Source organism: Mustela putorius, unplaced genomic scaffold (assembly GCF_011764305.1).
Source record: "Mustela putorius furo isolate JIRA1106 unplaced genomic scaffold, ASM1176430v1.1 tig00003845_pilon_pilon_pilon, whole genome shotgun sequence".
Classification (NCBI taxonomy): Eukaryota; Metazoa; Chordata; class Mammalia; order Carnivora; family Mustelidae; genus Mustela; species Mustela putorius.
In genome coordinates this window covers 74,331,036-74,354,027 of record NW_025421998.1, presented here as the reverse complement: position 1 = coordinate 74,354,027, position 22,992 = coordinate 74,331,036, and the positions used below count along the sequence as shown (strand labels likewise).

Below are 22,992 nucleotides of genomic sequence, written 5' to 3'. Positions count from 1 at the left end.
GAGGAGGGAGAGCGAGCACAGGCAGACAGAATGGCAGGCAGAGGCAGAGGGAGAAGCAGGCTCCCTGCTGAGCAAGGAGCCCAATGTGGGACTCGATCCCAGGATGCTGGGATCATGACCTGAGCCGAAGGCAGCTGCTTAACCAACTGAGCCACCCAGGCGTCCCTTGTACTGGTTTCTAAGTCATTTCCTAATTAAACAAAATTTTTCCTCCAACCCCACAGTCTATATTAATAGGTTCTGGTGTGGATGGGTATGTGTGTGTTTGGGGATGTATGTGAGGAATCAGTGGGACACAGCAGGGAGAAGGAAGACTTCGTCAAAGGCATTTTTTTCTAATGTTAATAAGTTACATCTACTTGTTCCTCTTTTTTCAGATAGCTATTTATCACTTCACTGAACTCACCCTGATTGGGTGGCATGATTTTCCCTTACGTAAATCATTGTGTTCATCCCCCAATAGATTGTGTTTGCTTAAATGTTCAACAATTATACCATTCATTACAAATTCTACCAGCTTCCCTGACCTTGAAGTAAAAGCAAGCCATCTGTAATCAAAAAGGGCCTTCAAAGGAATGCTTTGCGTGGATCGATTACACAGAATTTATTTGTAATGATAAGACACACATTTTAGTCACCAATGGTAGTTACATTAATGTGTGCTTGAAAATACAAAGTCCTTCATGAACACCACCTGGCCAAATTATTTTTTTCTTAATCTTTAGTATTTCCAATTCCTAATCTGACATGTTTTAATATATACTTATTATTACATATGCATTGTAAAATCCTACTTGTTTCTCAAAACTATATATTCCATCCAATACTTAATAGGTACCTGAAAATCTATAGGCAAACACCCCACAATTCTCTGAATAGAGAAAATACATTCTCTTCCACAGAACCTAGTTTTCTGTTATCAGAAAGTATTCCAATTTTTTTTAACAGATATAATTTTCATTAACCGAATAAAATGCAAAATATTAAACCTAATTCTACTCAGAGGAATATATTCTGAAATTTCCACTGGATATCCTTGGGCCAGCAGCTAGCTCACACTCCTGATTACAGAAATGAATCTATGTGTGGCTCTAAACTACCCTCAGTATAAAGGACAGAATATAAGAGCAACTGAGCTTGAACATGATGTATTCACCACAAGCAATCACTCTATTGCCTTATCCATTTACATAAGCACTCTAGGAAACTTCTGAGAGAGAATTTATCCTAAGGAAAGAGAGAAATGAGTAAAACCCTCTTGGTCCAACAGGGGGGGAAAAAAGGTAGTGTATTATGGTGGTTAGAAAATGGGATTAAGAGGGGTGCCTGGATGGTGTAGGTGTAGTCAGTTAAGCATCTGGCTCTTGGTTTCTGCTTAGGTCCCGATCTCAGGGTCCTGCTCTCAGGGTCCTGAGATCAAGCCCTGTGTAAGGCTCTTTTTTCTGCTTGTCCCTCTACTTTTCCCGTGCCCCCATCTCCCACTCGCTCTTTTCTTTCTTTCTCTCTCAAATATTAAATCTTTTAAAAGAGAAAGAAAGAAAATGGATTATGAGTCTGTCCTAGGTTAGATTCCTTAGAAGACCCTAAGATGAATTTCACTGGGTGTCCTCTCAAAAGTGAAAGAAACAGAATAGGTTGAGGAAGCAAGAATGTGTCTGAGATAGACACTAATTTCAGTTTGATCCCACAGGAAGCTCTGGACCATAAATTACACCACAGGATTCGGCTCACCTGATCAAGTGTTTAGCCCTTTGTAACCCTCTTTGTAATTCAGCCATTGGTCAACATCTACTGGTAGGAGCAGGAGGAATCATAGCCTCCTGGGAGAGAGCAATCCACTGAGCCATATCTACTAGAGGATGGGAGGGTCAGCAGAGTAAAGTGGATCAGGTTGCAGGATCAGCATCTACTGCAGGATCCAACTAATATGGCTTTGAATCCCACCACATAGCTGCTAGCCATTCAACAATCATTCTCTGACCTTGGCTTCTTTATCTATAAAACTGGAAAATAACATTTGTCTCTCAAGATTGTTTTGAGAATTAAAAAAAAAAAATGCAATCCTAGCATTTGGGCTAGTGGTAATCAGATACTTTAAAAATGTTAAGGAGTTAGAAAGCAGAAGTGATTGAAAGAATAGTATGATTTCTCTCAATAGGACATGCTGCTTAGCTCAGTTCTACAAGTAAGGAAATATTTTGGGGTTGCCCTCCTGCAAAGCATTACACAATAAAGATATCTTGCCTGTTTTCACAGACATCTGCATAATTACTAGGTCCCCAGCAATCCAGTGGTAACACTCAATGGAGCCAGGACGGCGGGGGAAGTGCTATGATTTACATGAGAGCAACAGCCTTGCCCAGAAGATATGGAATAACCAGCAGAAGTCATAACACCCAGCAAAAGGGAACTAGTACAGGAAGAAAAGAGAAAATGTTTGAACCCACGTCATAGCTGACCAAACTATTTGTTAAAACATATGACACAACTGTTGGGGGAGGAGTTTGCACCCAACACAAGACTCAGGTCGTACACCAGCAAGGGGATGGTGATGGAGTCAGATAAAGAAGAACAGTAATGGATCCCTAGGAACTAGAACAGTCATTTTTATTAATGTTGGGGATGTTTGCCTTACTTATAGATACAGGCTGACAGGTGACATTTGTGATTGACATCAAGTTCAGTTGGCTCACCTGGAGCACTATTCTAGGGTAGAAAGATACATCAGAAATAAAACACAGATGCCTGCTATAATATATAACCTAGCAGGGGATAAATATAATAAACAAACAAACAAATATCCTGCAGTATGTTAGAAGGTGGTAAATACTATGGAATTAAAAATAGAGTAAAATAAGACATGAAGGAGTTGAAGTATTAAAGTGGTCAGATAATGTACAGCATAGTGATTATCATTCAAAATCCTATATTATGTAATTGAAAGTTGCTAAAAGAGTAGATCATCAAAGTTCTCATCATAGGAAAATTTTATAACTATGTGTTATGATGCATGTTAACCAAATTTACTGTGGTCATCATTTCTTAATATATACATATGTCAAATCATTACCTAAAATGAATAAATACAATGTTAATGTCACTTCTCCCCATCATGTATATATATACATGTATATATTTATATATATATACATACATACATACAGGCTGGTGATGATTGGCCTTCAGAAGAGGGTAAGATTTGAGCAAAGACATAAAGGAGATGATAGGCTTAGTTTAGTTGTTTAATGGATGTCTTGGGGGAGCATTTAAGATAGAAGGAACAGCTACAGCAAAGAAAAGTCAGCAGAGAATCTGGTGTGTTCAAGGGAAAGCAAGGAGAGGAATGCAAGGGGAAGAGGGGTAAATGAGGTCATGAGTGACAAACAGCAGCAGTGACGTGTGCAGCAGGGGATTAAAAGTGGAAGGACCCTGCGGGGTTGTTACTCATCCTCTCTCTTTCCTGGCCTGGCTCCTGCTCCCTATTAGATTAGAAGCCACAGCTTAGAAGCCACAGCTGTGCTGTTCCACTGTTGAGGGTCATCTTTCGCCTACACTTGCCTTTGGTTGCGTTTTGCCTATGGGATTAAATGCACTACACTTTTACTCCCTGGTGCTAAGTCCTGCTCAAGTTTATGATATTCTTGGGATTCTCCTGCAACTAGCCTATTTTTCTCCTTAGCCTTTCCACCTCCGTGCTCCTGGGATCCAAGTGTGTTCCACTACTGTATTCTTTACCATGCTAAGGGGTGGGTGCTGCAGTCTGACTTTGTAGGCAACTCCCATCAAAACTTAAATGCATTAAACAGGGTCTTTCTGTATACCTTTGCCCAGCAAATAATAGTCCACCTCAGCTTCCTAAAAATGGAGAATTTGATAAAATGACTCTACCTGGCAAATGATATTTCATAGGAAATACATTACAGTAATGAAATTCTCCTTCCTTGTGTTTCTCAAAGCATATTTTTTAAAGCTCTATGCCCAAAATGGGCTTGAATTGATGACTCCAAGATCCAGGGCCACATGTTCTATCCACTGAGCCAGTCATATGCCCCTCTCAAAGCCTATCTTGGTGTCAGGCAATATTTGAACAACTGCGGAGCAAAAGAGACTAGACTCAAATCCACATCTCAGGCTTAGTGATTTTTTAATTTTTTAATTTATTTAATTTTTATTATTTATTATTATTTATTAAATAATTTATTATTATTATTTTTTAAAGATTTATTTATTTATTTATTTATTTGACAGAGAGAGATCACAAGTAGGCAGAGAGGCAGGCAGAGAGAGAGAGAGAGGAGGAAGCAGGCTCCCTGCTGCGCAGAGACCCCGATTTGGGGGGATCATGACCCGGGGATCATGACCTGAGCAGAAGGCAGCCGCTTAACCCACTGAGCCACCCAGGCATCAGGCTTAGTGATTTTAATCAAGGTATTTAAACTTTCTCATCTTTAGTTTTCTCAAGCAAAATGGGGCTACACATAATTCTCAGGGTGATTTCCTGACTTAAATAAAAGAGCATTAAATAAAATTTAAAGGCCCCACACATTGTAGGTGCTCAATAGTAACTCCAATTTCACCTTAAATACGCCTTTTCTTCTTTGTGTTATTGCTTTCCATTTATCTTGCTGATAACACTCAGCATAAATCTGTGGAGCTTTAGAAGATCTATTCTTTAGCTCATTACATATTAATAACTCATATAGGCCGGCCAATCTGGATACTATACAATCTGGATATGTTTACGAAGATAAGAAAAACAATAACCATAAAGCCAGGTGAGAGCAAGGAGACAGCTGATTCTTTCTCCCAAAATATAATAAATACCATTCAAATGGCCCCCATTTGGAGATCTGTTTGTTCTCCAAATAACAAACTGCAAGAGGTACATTTCTGAAATTTTTCTCGGAGGCCAGAAAAATTCCATCTGCATTACTGGTCTACGTTAATGTAATAATTCCAAACATAGCTTTAAGTTGAAGACATGAAAGTTATAGTTAGCTTTAATTACTGTATACATATAAATAAATACAAATTAAAAAAAAATAAAAGTGATATGTGCCAGAGGTCTTTTTTTGCAAGTTCACAGCAACTGTTTTACGTGCATTCTATGGCAGCAATGACTGCATAAATCCATTTTCCAGAGTTAAATTGACATCTTCCATAAACTCACAACATTGAAAGAGGAAAGCTATTTGACATGGTGGTATGCTAACAAGAAATCTACTAAAGGGATACAATGATCTATTTTGTTTGTTTACAAAACTTTGTAGAAATTTTAAAAATCAATGTTGCCTATTAGAATAGGAAAAACTTAGTAAGGAAGAAAATTAATTTGATTACAAGAAACAAGATAAAAGATTAACTTCAACCAAAAAACTACTTGACATAATTGATATTAGTGAGTTTTTAAATTTCTTTCAAGCAATAGCAACAAAGTGTACAATTCATTTCCTGCAGAGAATTTACAATTACTTAGGGTAATAGTTTATATAAATAGAGCCATAAAAATATGCTAAATTTCAAGCAACCAATGGAACTAGCTCTTATAAAATATGGTACCTCAGAGACCATTGTTAAGAAAGGAAATGAAGATATATTTAAATGCTCAATTTTGGGTTTTTGCTTTTATTTATTTTTGACAGAGAAAAACATAAGTGGGGGTAGGGGTGAGCTTGAGCAGCAGAGGGAAAAGCAGACTCCTCGTTATGCAGGGAGGTCTGATGCAATATCTTGCTCTATCCCAGCACCCTGAGATCATGAGCTCAGCCAAAGGTAGGTTCTTAACCAACTGAGAAAACAGGCACCACTTAAATGCTCAATTTTGAAGTTTTAAGCCTTTGCTTAGGCAGGAAAATTTTTAATGTAACACTAGTTTGATTCTTCTGTAAATTTTATTTAAATTTGTCTTAAAGTAAAAACACCTATACTTGCAGGTGTCTAATGAAAAATGCCCTGGCTCTACATAGATCTGAGATTAAGTCTCTGGTCTCTTTGACACAATTTTGATCTAGTAGTCCCAATTATCAAATGCAAATGGTGATACCTACCTCTTTTTTTTCTTGCAGGATTTATGAAGAAATCACAGGTATAAAAATTCGTATGAAAATGTGTAGAATTCTTTGAAAGGGTCTTTGCAAATAAAGTTAATTATGGTGTTTATTATTATTGGTCAAGTAAGAAAATATAACTCCAATAGTAAACATTTATTTGATTTTTAGATAATATTTTACCTATTATTAAAAACAACATGACATTCATAAGCATGTTAGGACGTTATATGAGAGAGCATTCACATGAGAAGGCACAACGTAGTATCATGTAAGGCTTTATTTCCATAATGCAGAGAGGTGGTTGAGAAGAGTGGACTCTGGAGGTAGACCACCTGAGTTGATTCCTTGTTCTATCATTTCTTAATTTTTGGACCTTGGTCAAGTTTCATAACCTCTCTACATCTTAGTTCCCCATTTGTAAAATGGCAATACATAATAATACCCATTTGGTAAGGTTTTTATAAGGATGACATGGGTTTGTGACAGTCACTATTGGCTGCTTAACCCAACACGCTTTCTCAATGTTCTTTTCCCTCCTCCTGCTCTACTACAAAGCCTGAAAAAGTGTAATAGTTGATTTCTCAATCTCCCTTGCAATCTGGGATGGTAGGTGACTGACAGCAGAGGAAACAAAAGCAGAAATCTGTTGGAGATTTTGGAAGGCTTTGCCTTCCGATAAAATGGGACGGATGTGACTGGGACCATCTTTTCCTTCCATTCTTTGGCTTTCAACACAAACACACTACTTGGAGCTGAGAGAGATATCTTACAACTATGAGGACAAGGCCAAAAGAATGGAATAAATGCTGCCAGAAACCACAGCCACCAAATCAATCCCAGTTGCCAGATTCTTTTTAACATGAGAAAAATGAACCATGTGTTTTTTAAACTACTGATATTGAATATCGTCACTTGTAGCTAAAAGTATTCCCAACTGGAACAAAAAAGTATTCCTAACTGATAAAGAATTAACACCTGTAAAATGCTTGGCATATTCTTAGCCATGGTAAATATTCAATATTTTAGAAGTTTTATTTTGCAGTTAATAACATGCTGTAAATTGTCCACTTAATATTCATTCCTTGTGATATGTATTTGCTTCATGGGTCTTGTCTTACAGTTTCAATATAGAGCTGTGATATTATTTAAAATTCATTGCAGGGGCGCCTGGAGGGCTCAGTGAGTTAAAGCCTCTGCCTACAACTCAGGTCATGATCCCAGCTTTGTGGGATAGAGCCCTGCATCTGGCTCTCTGCTCAGCAGGGGGCCTGCTTCCTCCTCTCTCTCTGCCTGCTTCTCTGCCTACTTGTGATCTCTGTCTGTCAAATAAATAAATAAAAATAAAAATAAATGAATTCATTGCACTTTTAAATGCATGAAAAATTTGTTTTTTTCTTATAACAATTAATCTAAATGCACACTTTCTGCTATCTGTTTTAATTTAGGAGCTCATTACATTTGTTGAGCTCTTCTTACTATTCATCAATATGTTATAAATTTAAAGATGCTCTTAAATTTTGGGAAAGTTGCGCTAGAATTTCATTATTAGCTAGCTAACTTTCAATTCCTTTTTAAAAAACTAGTAATTCTTTGCAGGTTTTTGACGCAAAAATATTCAGGCATTTATGACCTTCTACTATTTCCCAGAAGTCTACATCCATAATGTTTTGTTTGAAGTAAGGGTTACAGTACTCATAAGACACTCTCTTACACAATGCCTATCTGCAATAAAGAAGCTTTATAAGTATACATTAAAAATCTTAGAAGAAAAAACAAAATTACAAGTAAAAAATTTTTTTAAATGTGCAAAGGCTGTCTTTACAAGTGAAGTAAATACTGGAGTAAATTTCCTAGTTAATATAAATAAGAAATAGAAACAAAATTTAAAACAATTATTTCAGGCTACTGATCATTCAGTCGTGAACCTCTATGTAACTCTCTACTTAACACCCCATTTTAGAGTTGATTAGCACTCTATATTATGAAGTACAAAGTGATACTCTTGATGTCAATAGACACCCACACCTACACCTACACACACACACACAGAGACACATATATCCCTGCTTTCCCACCCATTTTCTGTCATTACTCTCATTTTTCCCATTTCTCCATTCAATCATCACTCAATTTTTCAGGACTAACTTTGGAGACCAATCCTGACCCCATCTTTCTTTTTCAGCTCACTTTCCATCTCCCTGCTGCATCCACAAAACCCTGTATCTAACATCAGACCACCTAAAAAGATAAGTTCTAGATCCAGCCTCCCATATCCTTCTACAATCACTTTCAAACCTGGGCTACATATCAGAATATTTGAAGAAACAAACATGACACAAACAAACATTTTCATTAACCATTACTTCTTTGTGTTATATTGGTTAATGCTTTTTTTATCCTTTCCTGAGGATTATTTTCTTCTTTAAGGATGTGTTTTGTTCTTAGATCTAACCATATTCCTTAAGGAAGAAAATAGATTCAGGTGAACATCCATTTCTGTTTTAATAGCTTAACTTAAGCATTCTGGTTCTTTTGTATCTTCCTACTAGATATAGATAGCTGCTCTGGATCCAGCCCCTGACATCTTTTTTCCACAACATTTTCCCTCCCTGGATACATATTAAAATCACCAGAAGAGCCTTAAGAAATACCAACTCCTGGACTCTATTCCCAGAGATTCTTATATAATTGGTTTAGATCGGGTCTGGCCAGAATCACCTCCAGGGGATTCTAATATACAGGTAGGGTTAAGGCCGTAAAATGTTGTAACAAACTCGTAACTAGAATTCCTGATTCAATTCTTGTCCTCCTCCTTACTTTTCTCCTTGCAGCCAGAATAACATTTTAAAATGGAAAATCAAAGGGCAGCTGGGTGGCTCAGTCAGTTAAGCTTCTGACTCTTGGTTTTGGCTCAGGTCATGATCTCAAGGGTCATGGAAGATTGAGCCCCACATCAGGCTCTGAGCTCAGTGAAGGGTCTGCTTGAAAAGATTCTCTCTTTCCCTCTGTCCCTCCCTCGGCTTGCTCTCTCTCTTTAAGTAAATAAATAAATAAATCTTTTTTAAAAAATGAAGAATCAGGGGTGCCTGGGTGGTTCAGTTAGTTAAGCAGCTGCCTTTGGCTCAGGTGATGATTGCAGAGTCCTAGGATCAAGCCCAGCATCAGGCTCCCTGCTCAGCAGAGAGCCTGCTTCTCCCTCTCCCTGCCTCTCTGTTTACTTGTGCTCTCTGTCAAATAAATAAATCTTTAAAAAAATGAAAATCAAATCTTTGTAACTTCCTATCACACTAAGAAGAACAGTTCATAGAGGTCTTCCCTGAAATCTCATTTTTAAACTTCCAGCTGCTTCCGTTACTCTCCATCTCCTTCACCTGGTTAATTTTTCTTCATAGTACTAATAATTTCTTAATATTTATTTATATATTTGTTTGTTTTTCTTACTAAACTCGAAACATTTGGAAATTAAGGATTTAGCCTGTCTTCCTTGCAATTTCATCCTCTATGCCTAGAAAATATAGTATTTATCGAATCACTTAATACCATATAATAATTTTTAAATACTGCCTATCTCTCCCCTTGAGTGCCTTGTGAATTTTAATAATGAAACATGAATTTTAATAATAAAAAATGTATTTACCATTTTTATGCTTCCAAAATTACCCTTAAAAGAGACAGTTAACCCAACTGGATCACAGACAGAATTAAGAATGAGGGATCCCAACACATATCACCATATCACAGGATTAAGAATTAGGGATACCACACATCTCACCATAGAAAATAAGCAAGAATTATTTTTAAAACGTGGTGACATTAAATTTAAAACAAGTTCCTCACAAAATACAGCATCATCATGTGTAATGGTATATAGAATTGTATTACCTAATCATCATTCATGTCTGAATCAAAGCTTAAAAGTTAAACAACAAACAAACTAAAAATGCCCAGGAACTAAGGAGAACCTAAATTTGAGTAACTTATTTCTCGGATCCAGCTGGTTTCTTGCCCTCTTTGTTTTACCAGTCTCCTGTCATCACTGAACCAAGCAGAACACTGCAGTCATTAACAATGTGAGTAGGTGGCTTTCTGACCCACTCCAGGAAGTCACCCTGGGGGAATTCCCAAATCACTTCAGACAAAACTAAATCACTGATTTCTTATCTGTCCAGGAATGAAGCCTGTGATTAACCTGTAAATGAGTCAACATTTATTCTGAGTCTGATTTATTAGTCAGATGAAATCAGCTTGGGAAAGGAGCCCTACAGTGTGAAAGTGAAAACCCATGGCCAAAACGTGTAACCCCTCAAGGCGAGAGTGCTGCTGTGGACATCACTTTCCCACTCTGAAGCCAGAGAGCCTAGTGTGAATTCTGATCATCCCACTAAGCAGCTGCATGATCTTGGGTGGCTTATATAAACTTTCTGCACTTCAGTTTCCTCAACTATAAAACAGACATGGTGTATAACGTGTCTTTAAAATAGCACATAAAATAACACATACCTGGGGCACCTGGGTAGCTTAGTGGGTTAAAGTAACACATACCTCAAAAAGTTACAATGAGGATTATGCAAATTAAGGGCTATAAAATGTTTAGATGAGTATCAGGGCACAGGGAAGTGCTACATCAGTATTAGATAGTAATTAATAACTAAAAGCATGCACTGCAGAGCTGTTTCCTGAGTTAGGATCCCAGTCCTGCCAGGTAGATGACCTTGAGAAGATGACTTTGCCTCGCTGTGCCTCCATTTCCCCTTCTGTAAAACTGAGATAGTATGTACCCCAATAGGGCTGTGACTTTGTATAAGTAAAGCCCTTAGAACAGTGACTGGCATAAAGGAAGTACAATAAAATGAATTTATTATCATTATTGTTATTATTGCTGTATCTTTAGGCTACAACTCAGTGCAAGATTTTTGAGACATTGATTTCTTCCTAGTCTTCTGCTTCTAAAATTATTACTTCTCAGTCTCCTTTGTTACTTCCTTTTCTTTGGTGACTTCCCAAAAGAACAGTCATTCCCTAAGAATATATTCCTGGTCCTCTGATCATCTCATCCTATCCCTTCTGTAGCAATACCATCACTCTAATATGTCCATTATCACCTCTTAGGAAAATGATTTCTAAGGCTGAATTGATAGTGTAGGCCTCTCTAGGAAGCTCCTGACCTTATCTGGACATGGATATTCCTCAGGCATTTCAGACTTTCTCTGTGCAGAACAAAACTTATCTGTTTCCGCAATACATTTTCTTCTTCCTGATTTCTTACCACATCAGCTTTGACTTCTCTCTCCCCTCATCTTTCATACACAGTCCCTGAATACTATTGATTCCAATTCATGAAAAATTTTGAATACATCCTCTCCTCTCTACTTTTCCTATCTTTCTCCAGTTCACAATTACAGGATCATCTTCTAGAATCATCACAGAAAGCATGGTAATGGTGACACCTTGATTTCAGACTTTTAGCCTCTAGAATGGTGAGAAAATAAAATTTCTGTTGTTATAATCCACCTAGTTTATGGTAATTTGTGAATGTAGTTCTAGGAAACTAATATATATGGTATGGATATCACATTTTGTTTATCCACTCATCAGTTGATGGACATTTGACTTGTTTCCACTTTTTGGCCAACAGGAATAATGTACTATGAACATTTGTGTTCACGATCCACTTTGAGTTAATTTTAATAGAAGACATAAAAGGTTAGATAGGTTCATATTTTTTTTTAACTTATGGATATTCAGTTGATCCAGCATCATCTGTTGAAGATGTTAAAAAAGAGCCTTAACTGGATTGTTCTTGCACCTTGGTAAAAAAAATCACTTGGTCTAAAAAAAAAAAAAATCACTTGGTCTTACTTGTGTGGGTCTATTTCCAGCTTCTCTGTTCTGTTCCATCGATCTATGTGTCTATCCCTTCTTCAATACCACACAGTCCTGATTACTGTAACTACACAGTAAGACTTAAAATCAAGTTGAGAAATTTCCCCTAATTTATTCCTCTTTCTCAGAATTGTTTTAGCTATCTAGTTCCTTTGCCTTTCACATAAATTCTGGAATTATCTTATCTATTGTCATGGTCTATTTGGGCTGTTGTAACAGAATACCACAGACTGGATGACTTATAAATAAGAGAAATTTACTTCTCACATTCTGGAGGCTGGGAAGTCCAAAATTAAGGTGATGACAGATTCAACATCTGGTGAGAGCTCACTTCCAGGTTCATAGAGTATCTGGTTGTGTCTTCACATAGTGGGAAGGGCAAGAGAACTCTTGGGGTCTCATAATTTTATAAAGGCACTAATCCCATTAATGAAATTCTTCCCTCATGACCCAATTATCTCCAAAAGTCCCCACCTTCAAATACCATCATTTGGGGGATTAGGTTTCAATATATGAATTTTAGGGGAAAGGAAACACACTCTATCTAAAGAATGTATGTTTACAAAAAAATATTGCTTTTTTTTTTTAAAGATTTATTTATTTGACAGAGAGAAATCACAAGTAGACAGAGAGGCAGCCAGAGAGAGAGAGAGGAGGAAGCAGGCTCCCTGCTGAGCAGAGAGCCCGATGCGGGACTCGATCCCAGGACCCTGAGATCATGACCTGAGCCGAAGGCAGCGGCTTAATCCACTGAGCCACCCAGGCGCCCCAAAAAATATTGCTTTTAATAAACAACATGTATATTGATTATTATTTGTAATCAATATGTATACACAGTAACAATATGGGTATAATTCCCAAATTTATCTCTAAGACCAGTCTTTCTCCTGAGCTCCATACTTGAACATCTAACTACCGACGTGACAGCTACACTTCAGTATTTCATTTTGAATATGTTAATTTTGAGATGCTCATTTCATCTTCAAGTTTATCCTCTGGCCTTCCTCTATCTTAGTAAATGGTACCACTAATTAGTCAAATGCTCAGACTAAAAACCTTCTTTACCAAAGAGTGTGTCTTCAAATAGTGTGTCTTCAAATACACACACACACACACACACACACCCCAAAATGTCTTTCATTAGTTGAAGAATATTTTTTTTTAAGATTTTATTTATTTATTTGACAGAGAGAGAGAGAGAGAAGTAGGCAGAGACAAAGGGGAAAGCAGGCTCTCTGCTGAGCAGAAAACCTGATGTGGGGCTCAGTCCCAGGACCCTGAGATCATGACCTGAGCCGAAGGCAGAGGCTTAACCCACTGAGCAACCCAGGTGCCGCTAGCTGAAAAATATTTAATGTTATACTGTTCTTAAAAAGTAAAATCCAAACTAATTACTTAAATTTCATAAGGTCCTCTCGATACACACCCCTTCCTTCATGATGGTCCAACCTCACACCTCCTTTCTGGTCTAAGGGGCGAGCGCAACGATGAAGATGAAGTAAGAAAGGTGCCTCGATACAAAATAAAGAATTGGAAGGTCCTTCCTGAAGGAAGTGCTTCCTTAAATTTTGCTTATGATGCAAAACAGTATGGTTGCTTTTGACGCCACCAGCTTAAAGAAGTCTGACCTGTCCACCTTAGTCTCAGGCCTGGGTGCAAACTTTTTCCTGCCTTCAAGCCTTGGTACTAGCCATTTCCTCTGCCAGGAAAGCTCTGCTTTCTCACTTTTTATGGCTGGCTCCTTGTCATTCAGAATTCTACTCAGATCTAACTACTTCATCTAAAATAGTAACAATAATAGTAGTAGCTAAAATTTATTTACGTCTTACATCGAGACTAACCTTATGCCAAGCCCATTACTTTACTTTATTCAAACAATGCTATATGGCAGGTACATTTTACAGATTAGAAAAGTGAAACAGAAGAGGCTAAATTGCTAGAGGGCACACAGCTGATGGCAGTAATTGGTTTGGATGGAAAACTTAAGTGGTGTGATTCCAGAAACCCAGCACATTTATCTCCTTTGTGGCAACTCTAATTTGCAATAACCTTATTTATTAATTTACTTGCTTATTGTCTTTCCTGGTTAAAATGTGAGCTCCTTGAGGCAGCTTGTTTTATCTTTGATGTTGCCTCCCCAAACCTAATTGTGCCTGGTTGTACACAACGATTCATAACGTTTATTAAAGGAATGCACTTAGAAAACACAAGGTGGGGCTGAAAATAACCAAGCTATTTAAAATACTTACTTGTGAAATTATCTGAAGGAAATAATTTCAAAATCTTACACTGGAGGTTCTCTAAGGAGAAAATAGAAAAAAGTACTACAAAACTTTCAAAGAATGGTGTACCTCTCTTGTCCTTCTAAATCATCTTGGGCGCGGGATGGGGGGGCGGTTTGACGCTGGGTGGCTCAGATCATGATCCCGGGGTCCTGGGATGGAGCCCGCATGGGGTTCCCTGATCCACTCGGACCCGCTTCTCCCTCTGCCTACTGCTCCCTCTGCTTGTGCTCCCTCTTTTTCTCTTTCTCTCTCTGTCAAATAAAAATTTTTAAAACAATGATCTCGAGGGACACGAATGTGCATTATTCCTTGATGGATCTACTTTTCTGTGGCAAAGATAATTAATGTGTTACCGTTTCATCCAGAAGTTAGATGCAGAAAAGCCAGTTTGAGGTCGGGCGGCTTTCACCTGGAGTTGCTTGTATTCTTTACTTGCTCTCTGAATGTTTAAATGATGTCTTCTTCCTAGCACTTTGATCCACTCTCTCCCCAACTCCCCCTTTGCTGACTGGCTTTTTCCTTTAGGGCATCTATAGTGTCTAGCTGGGAAAGTGTTTTGATGATTTTAAGTTTCCAGATCTATGCTGAGATGTGAGGTCACATGAAAATTAAAGGAAGAATTCTTCCTTTGGGATGGTATTTTCTGCTGGCTCCTTTGTCAGCTCCCATTCGACCGCTTTTTGAATGCAAGGATAGCGCTCCTATCTGTGAGTTGCCCCTTACCCAGGGGTCGCATGTTTGACAGGCTTTCCGAGGGAGCAGATGAAGGAGTTGAGGAGAAAGCCTAGTCTTACTTGGCATTTTAATACCCATTATGCTCCAAGAAAGTGCGGCATTCCTTGAAGAGCAAAAACTTCAACAAAAAAAAAACTAAAAAGAATGAGTAAGTCCCTGAAAAGAACCGGAAGCACTCACCAGAAGCATGGCGCCCAAAGCCTTCCAGCGGCTTCAGTTCTAAGAACCCTACCATGTTACTCAGGGTTGCACTGCCCTATACCACAGGGAGGGTAGGTGAGGTCTATTACGCATGCCCACGCGCCTGCGCCTCAGGTCCCAAGGCCTCGGCCGTCGCACACGTTCCTTCCCGCGCAACGTGCGTGCTCCTCCAGTGCGCAGGCGCCAGGGGAGTGGGCGGTGCTGTTTTATTAGAGAGTGGTTGGCGGGCATGGCGACGTGTACGCTACGCGGGCTGGCAGTGGCCGGTGGAGGCGAGAGTAGCGAGAGCGAGGATGACGGCTGGGAGATTGGTTATCTCGACCGGGCGGTTCAGGTAGCCCAGGAGGCCTTTTGTTTTGTTTTGTTTTTTGACCGCACCTGCATCAGCAACCCCCTGGCCTGACCTCGTGAGACTTCTTGCTTTCCTGTGTTTCCCTAGTGGAAATACAGGCTTCTAGACTCCCAACAAACCCTGCGTTTTTCTGTTTCCTACTGTGCTTTCCCCACCAAATGTGCTTCTTTAGGTCGTGGATGTAGCGCTTCACTTGGGTTTGGACCCATAGCATTGTCCATTCCCTTTGAAGATAATTTTAGACATGAATTCCTTATGAGATTTGTATGTGGCACTCCCCCCACATCCCCCCCAAAGAGATGATGGACCTGAAATCAATCATTGTTTTCTGATGGAGTGGAAATGAAAATATGTATAACAGGTTTTTGGTTTTTTTTAACTTTCTTCTTTTTTAGAAATTAAAAGGGCCATTGCTCCCTGAAGAAAAGAATGAAACATTTAAAAAAGCATTGACCACAGGAGATATTTCATTGGTCCAGGAGCTTCTAGATTCTGGTGAGAGATAAAAATAGTTTCAACCTAACACAGTTGTCTACATTTCTGAGGGTCCCTTATTTTAAAGGGTTTGGGTTGCTTTTCTAGTGAAAGCACAATGGATGTTCATGTAGCAAGTATTCTATATACCTTACTTGCTTCTGAGTTCTCTTTGCCTTACTTTGTTCTTCTACTCTCAAATTTGGAATGCCACCCTATTGCTTCCATCAGTTCTACCTCCTTCAAGAAGCCTATTCCGGGCGCCTGGGTGGCTTAGTGGGTTAAAGCCTCTGCCTTTGGCTCACCTCAGGATTCCAGGGTCCTGGGATCGAGCCCCACATCGGGCTCTCTGCTCAGCGGGGAGCCTGCTTCCTCCTCTCTCTCTGCCTCTCTCTCTGCCTACTTGTGATCTCTGTCTGTCAAATAAATAAATAAAATCTTAAAAAAAAAAAAAAGAAGCCTGTTCTGATGAATCCTACCCCACTCCAGTAATTCTTACACATTTTTCTCAGCATTTGCTGTCTATAATATTATTACATTTCTCCAGAATTGTTTCTAGTTATGTATATTTTGGCTATGTTTTTTCCTTGTACTAGGTGTCTGTGTAATGGGGCCTGAGGTAGGAATCACAATATGTGGATATCTGTTCCAGCTTTATTGCCTATTCATTGTAGTTTCTTGGGAAAGCCATTAAACTTCCAGAGCATCATTTTCTTTTTGTAAAATGTCATAATTCTTTCCAGGGTCCTGTAACATTTTTCTGTGATCAAATTAAATATTAATTTTTTTGAATTATGTGATGTAGGAGTGTGTGTTGTTGATAATGATTGAAATTATCCAAAGGCGTAACAGGCATTTACTATCTATGTGTAAATCAAAAACATTCACACAGAATAGTTAAATGAAATTGTATATAGCAAAATGTTTTTCTTTTATGCTAGAGACATTGCATGGTTTAGTGCAAAAAGGAATCATTTTGGAGACAGTACAGTTCTGGGTTTGATTACTAACCCTGCCATCTGATGGCTCTGTAATCTTGACCCAAGTTAACAAACCTTCCTACACTTTAATTTCCTCCTTTTTAAAATAGGGATGCATAATATCAAAAGGTTTGGGGGGTGTATTAAAATGAAAGAATACATAAAGATCTAAAACATACAGACATTATGTAAATACTAGCTGTTGTAACAAAAAAGAAGGTTCTGTGTGACTTTGTGGACAATGGAACTTGAGTTTAATTGAAGAATGAAATGAAATAAAATTTGAGTAATTGAAACAGGCTTAATACCTAATATGAACACATGCAGGAGTGTGCATAGTGCTGGATGGGATAGAATAGTTAGAAATTTGTTTTAGAAAAGAGAATTTACCATGGGGCATGAGTTTGTAGTAGGACTAAGTGCAGTGAAATGATGAATTTCCTGACAGATTAGGACTTGAAAAGACCTACTGGTAAAGAAGATATTTAGTCAGGCCTTTAAAAATGTTTTAATTACAAACATTTTAAAAATTCATTTTCAAAGGCCAATAATAAATATATAGCTGAAGTAGAAAGATACCTTTGTTCCCACTTTCTCCCTCAGTATCCCTGAAGTCTTACTTCAACAGGTAACTTAATTTAGCATTTCCTAGGTTACTTCCAGATGTCATTATTTCACACTTTAAAAAAATATCTTATTTTTGCTTTCCAAAGTTATTCTTGGTTTTGATACATATTTCTGCACCAGTTGAGAAGTTTGATAAAAAAAAAGAAAGTTCCCTTTGAGTCGGTCACTTCTAACAGTTCAAGGATGTCTCCAGTCTTTCTGTTAATATGTTCAGTTTTCTTTAAATTACTAAATATTTCAGATATTCTAGAAGGTAGAGCAGCTTCTCTCCTTACCCCTGGAGATACCACTCTGCTGTACTTGGTATTTATCATTCCTATGCATGTCCTTCTATTTTTATTAGGTATGTATATATGTACCCCCAAACCATATAGTGTACTTTGAATGTTTTTGAGCTACAGTCATTTACTGTGTGGACCCTTTTAAACCTAGGCCATTATTACCAAGAAATTCCTTTTTGTTATAAATGACGTGGTATATGTTACTATCCACGGTATTTTAAGCATATGAAATTGACAGTAATTTTTGTTTTGGTGGGAGAGGCTGTTAAAAACTTGAATTTTGCTTTACAGGAATTAGTGTAGAGTCCAGCTTTCGGTATGGATGGACTCCTCTTATGTATGCTGCTAGTGTTTCCAATGTAGAGCTGGTTCGGGTCCTTTTGGACAGAGGTGCTAATGCAAGTTTTGATAAAGGTAAGGTGTTTTAAACATTTAAAATATGTGAGTATTTACTTTGTAGGTATCTCTGTTTAGAAGCCTAATTATAATCTGTTTGGGGGTTTATATGTTCCCTTTAAAATAAATCTTTGTCCTGGGTGCCTGGGTGGCTCAGTGGTTTAAGCCGCTGCCTTCTGCTCAGGTCATGATCTCAGGGTCCTGGGATCGAGTCCCGCATTGGGCTCTCTGCTCAGCAGGGAGCCTGCTTCCCTCTCTCTCTCTCTGCCTGCCTCTCTGCCTACTTGTAATCTCTGTCTGTCAAATAAATAAATAAAATCTTTAAAAAAAATAAAAATAAATAAATAAAATAAAATAAATCTTTGTCCTTAAAAAAAAAAAAGTAAGATGTTGAGTTAGCCCAGCTGATTATGTTTACTGTGATTTCCTTGATTCCCAAGCAGCTATTGTGCAAAATGAAAAAAACTAAAGCCGTTTAAAAAACAAATCTTCCTATTAGTTATATTATGTAATTAAGATACAAAATCAAATTAAAAACCATAGTCTCTCTTTTGGAAAAATTCTCTTTCCAAGAAGGTAGATTCCATTTATATTATCTTAATAACTGCTTATGTTTTTATATACCTTTAATTTCTATGCTAGAGGGTTTGGTTATTTTTTAAAGGAAAAAAATGCATTGAGAGAAAACAAAAAGCTAATAATTTTGTCAAAAATTACTTGAAAATCAGTCTTTAGAATTTAAAACTCAACTCTGAATTATATCACTTAAGGTTGTTTCAAAGATAGCTTATTAAATCCATTTGTTTCTTTGTTATTAGATAATTTCTACTCCATATTGTTTTGGATGCTTTAAAAAAAACAAGAGTATATGTGCAAATCCCACTTAATTATTATATTGAATTATTGCTTACTTATTTTTAATGTGTTTCCAATAGGCAGTTAAATTCATTTGATAATTCATATATTGATTTCACTTTGGAAGTAATTTTTACATTTACTTTATACCTACATTAGATGTTTGTAAAAATATTTCTAGTCTGTTTTTTCATCTATGTATATTGTATAACTTCCCATCTTACCAATAGTTTTATGTTTAATCTGCTTCTGTGATAGGTTTTTCTTATTATTATGTCATTTTAAAATATTACCCAATGAAAACTGGACTTAGGATTTCTGAAAGTATATAATATTCTCAAAAAAATTAATAGTTTGCTTAACTATAGAGAACAAATTGATGGTTACCAGAGGAAAGATGGATATGGGGATGGGTGAAATAGGGGAAGGGGATTAAGGAGTGCACTTGTGATGAGCACCGAGTATTGTATGGAAGTATTAAATCACTATATTGTACAACTGAAACTAATATAGCACTGTATGTTAACTAGCTGGAATTGAAGTAAAAACTTTTAAAAAATGAAGTTTTCTTTCTCTGATTTTTGTAATCAGAGGAATACTTACAATTATAAAACAGTTTATATTGTTCTCAGCATGTTGACATAAATTCTTTTACGTATTCAACATTAGCCTCATTAGGTAAAGAGGGCAGCTTCCTATCTATAAACTAGATCTACTGAGATATTAAGGTATCACTGGAGTCAGTTTATCAGTAGCAGAACTGGGATTAGAATCTTTATACTTGATTATTATTAAATCACTGATGTAAACCATAGCTGCCATGACCTACTTTGAATTCCCCAATTATTACCTGAAAAGTGTTTTTATTTTTTTTAATCTGTGGTTTCTTCTGGTGCCATAGGGACCACGGGGAGAAGTTTTTAGGAAACAGGGTGAGCTCAGAGAGACCCAGTAGGAAAGGACCAAAAAGAAACCAGTAGATGTGGCAGTTAGGTCATTTTCAGTAGGATGGTTTGGATAAAAACCAAAATTTCACTGAGATGTAAAATGAATGAGAAATAAAGAAGTGAAATTAGAGAATATCAATTATTGTTTTTCTTTTTTTAATTTCCTTTTTTTTTTTAAAGTTTTATGTATCTTAGAGAGAGAGCACAAGCAGGGGTGCAGGAGAGGGAGAAGCAAGCTCCCCACTGAGCAGGGAGTCCAATGCGGGGCTCTGTCCCAGGGCCCTGGGATCATGACCTGAGCCTAAGGCAGATGCTTAACTGACTGAGCCACCCAGACATTCATCAGTTATTTTTCAACCACAAGTTCATCAAAGCAAATTTTAATCAACCAAAGGCTATTTAACTCCAGGCAGTATCTCTACACAGCATTCATGTTCTTACCACTTTCCTATTTTCTTAAAGGAGAGGGAGGGTTGCCTGAGTGGCTCAGTCACTAAGCGTCTGTGTTGGTCTCAGGTCATGATCCCAGGGTCCTGGGATCGAGCCCCACATCAGGCTCCCTGCTCAGAGGGAAGACTGCTTCTCCCTCTCCCACTCACCCTGCTTGTGTTCCTGCTCTCGCTGTCTCTCTCTCTGTCAAATAAATAAATAAAATCTTAAAAAAAATAAGGAAGGGGAACAAAGAAGGAAAATTAAGAAATGAATTATAGATATATAAACATATTTTGAATATATAGATACATTTTGGAGATTCAGGCAGTTCATCCCTAATCTCATTTTTTGGTGAAGGAAGACAAATGTATCTACCAAGAGTAAAAGATTTAGGAATAGGATATAAAATTTTGAGAGTACAGTAAATATTTAGAATCTTTTGAATGAAAAAAGAAGTCAGCTTCACTTCTTAATGTGTGGGTGGTTTCCTCACTTTTCACTACAGATAAGCAGACTATTTTGATAACTGCATGTTCTGCACGTGGCTCAGAGGAACAGATCTTAAAGTGTGTAGAACTACTGCTTTCAAGAAATGCTGATCCAAATGTTGCTTGTAGGTAAGAACCTTATTATCTATGAAAAATGATGGATATTTTTCTTTGATTATCAACCCATTAAACATTTGATACCATGATTTTTTAAAAAATCATAAACAATGTGTTTACTTGGCTATATAGCTGAAGAATGAAAATAGGTCATAAGGTTATGGTTCGAACTTTATAAGAGTATCAAAGGAAGGGCATATCACAAAAGTAGTTTCTCAGCTTTTAATTTTTAGAGGAATGTTCTAATTTGAAATGAGAGGGAAAGGAAGACAAACTATCATTTCTTAAGAATCATACACTCAAAAGAATGATTAAGATATAATAGTAAAACCTCTTAGTGTTCTCTTTGTATAATACTTACCTGCTAAACAATCTACACAAATACTAAGAATTCCAAAATAATACATTGAAAGGTTTTCATTTTCCTAAGACTTTTCCAATTATGTTATATCATATAGATAATAGTGTCTAGATGCATAGACAATGTTGGGTCTGTTGAAATGTCAGTAATTTAAAAAATGAATCAGCTTAAAATTTCTGTTACTGACTTCTTAATCTGGCTCTGTCTTCTGTTTTATTTAATCTCTTTCTATTTTATTTAACCTTCAAAACTAATAGAGTAGGAAATAGGCTATCCAACTGAAATATGTCTAGTATGAATAGAGTTATTATTCATAATTCATTAAAATAATAATGCTCTAATGCCTGATATATAGAAATAACTATATTTTAGAAGGTTTTTTCCTCGTAATTTTAGTTTAATTTCTATGACAGCTAGCTAGACAGCAGGTGTCTGTTTTGTCTCCCAAATTTCAAGTAACATCTGGAAACATTTTTGATTGTCACACCTGGGAGATTCTGCTGGTTTAGAGTACACTACTGGCTTAATGGGTGGAGGCCAGGGATGTTGCTAAACATCCACAGTCCTTAGGACAGCCTCGCAAAACAAAGAAGTACCCATCCCAAATATCATAGTGCCCGGGTTGAGAAACTAGTGTGAGAAAAGTAAAGACTTACAGAGTGGATAATCAGTATTTAACAAATGGATTTTTTTAAAGATCTGGAAAGACTACCTGCAAATTTTTAGCAAATCAATTCACAGGAACTTTTATTCTATCACATATGGTATAATCCATAGTTAGGTATCTAACTTTTGGATTTGGCTGTACTTGGAATTGGGAACTCCAAGACATCTAGCTGAATTAAGCCTCAATGGATACTATAATTTTGATGTTTACCTTCAGAAGTGGCTTATGATAAGATTTGCCATTCTGGGTTCAATGGAAAATTGCTTTTTGCGGGTACTCTTTTTTTTTTTCTTTAATTGCTTCTGTACTGTATTACAGAAAGCAAAATCTTTACCTTTCCAATTACTTGTGTTGTAAGCACACTGAAAAAAAGTCAAGCAAGCCATTGTCATAGGTTCTAGACTATTCTGCTTCCATAAGAACTAAAAGATATCTTCTAAATATACAGCGTATACTTGGGGAAAAAAAAACTTAATTCATTTGAATTAAAATAATATAAGGTTAGCATCTCAAGCTAAAGCTATAAGGCAGCCACATAATTTCAAAGCTGAAAACTCTAGAAAAGCTGATGAATCTGAAAGAATACAAAATTTGAAATGATATGTGCTCAACTAAAATAAAGAGAATTTTACAGCAATCTCTACCTAAATAACAAATGTGAGAAATATCTGAAAAACTATTCAGCTCTTTTTAAGCTCAAAGCATAAAGTAGTATAATAATTGAACTGTGTTTTCTTATAGAAAATGAACATCTTGATAGAGCTGAAAAGAGTAACTCATGGGAAATAGTTCTTTTAGGCTGCAAATTTTATAAGAAGGATAGCATTACTGGATAGATGAGGATAGCCTGGTGTCAATGTA

General features: G+C 37.1%; 1 protein-coding gene across 1 annotated transcript in view; it reads left to right on the top strand.

Annotated features, from left to right (window-relative positions):
- The first annotated feature begins 15,350 nt into the window (after positions 1-15,350).
- Positions 15,351-22,992, top strand: part of ASZ1 (ankyrin repeat, SAM and basic leucine zipper domain containing 1) — a 56,496-nt gene continuing 48,854 nt past the window's right edge. The window contains exons 1-4 of the mRNA XM_004741907.3: positions 15,351-15,488; positions 15,902-16,001; positions 18,160-18,282; positions 21,004-21,115. Of these exons, the coding sequence (XP_004741964.2) occupies positions 15,384-15,488; positions 15,902-16,001; positions 18,160-18,282; positions 21,004-21,115 (440 nt within the window). The 5' untranslated portion in view covers positions 15,351-15,383. The remainder of the gene's footprint in view (positions 15,489-15,901; positions 16,002-18,159; positions 18,283-21,003; positions 21,116-22,992) is intronic.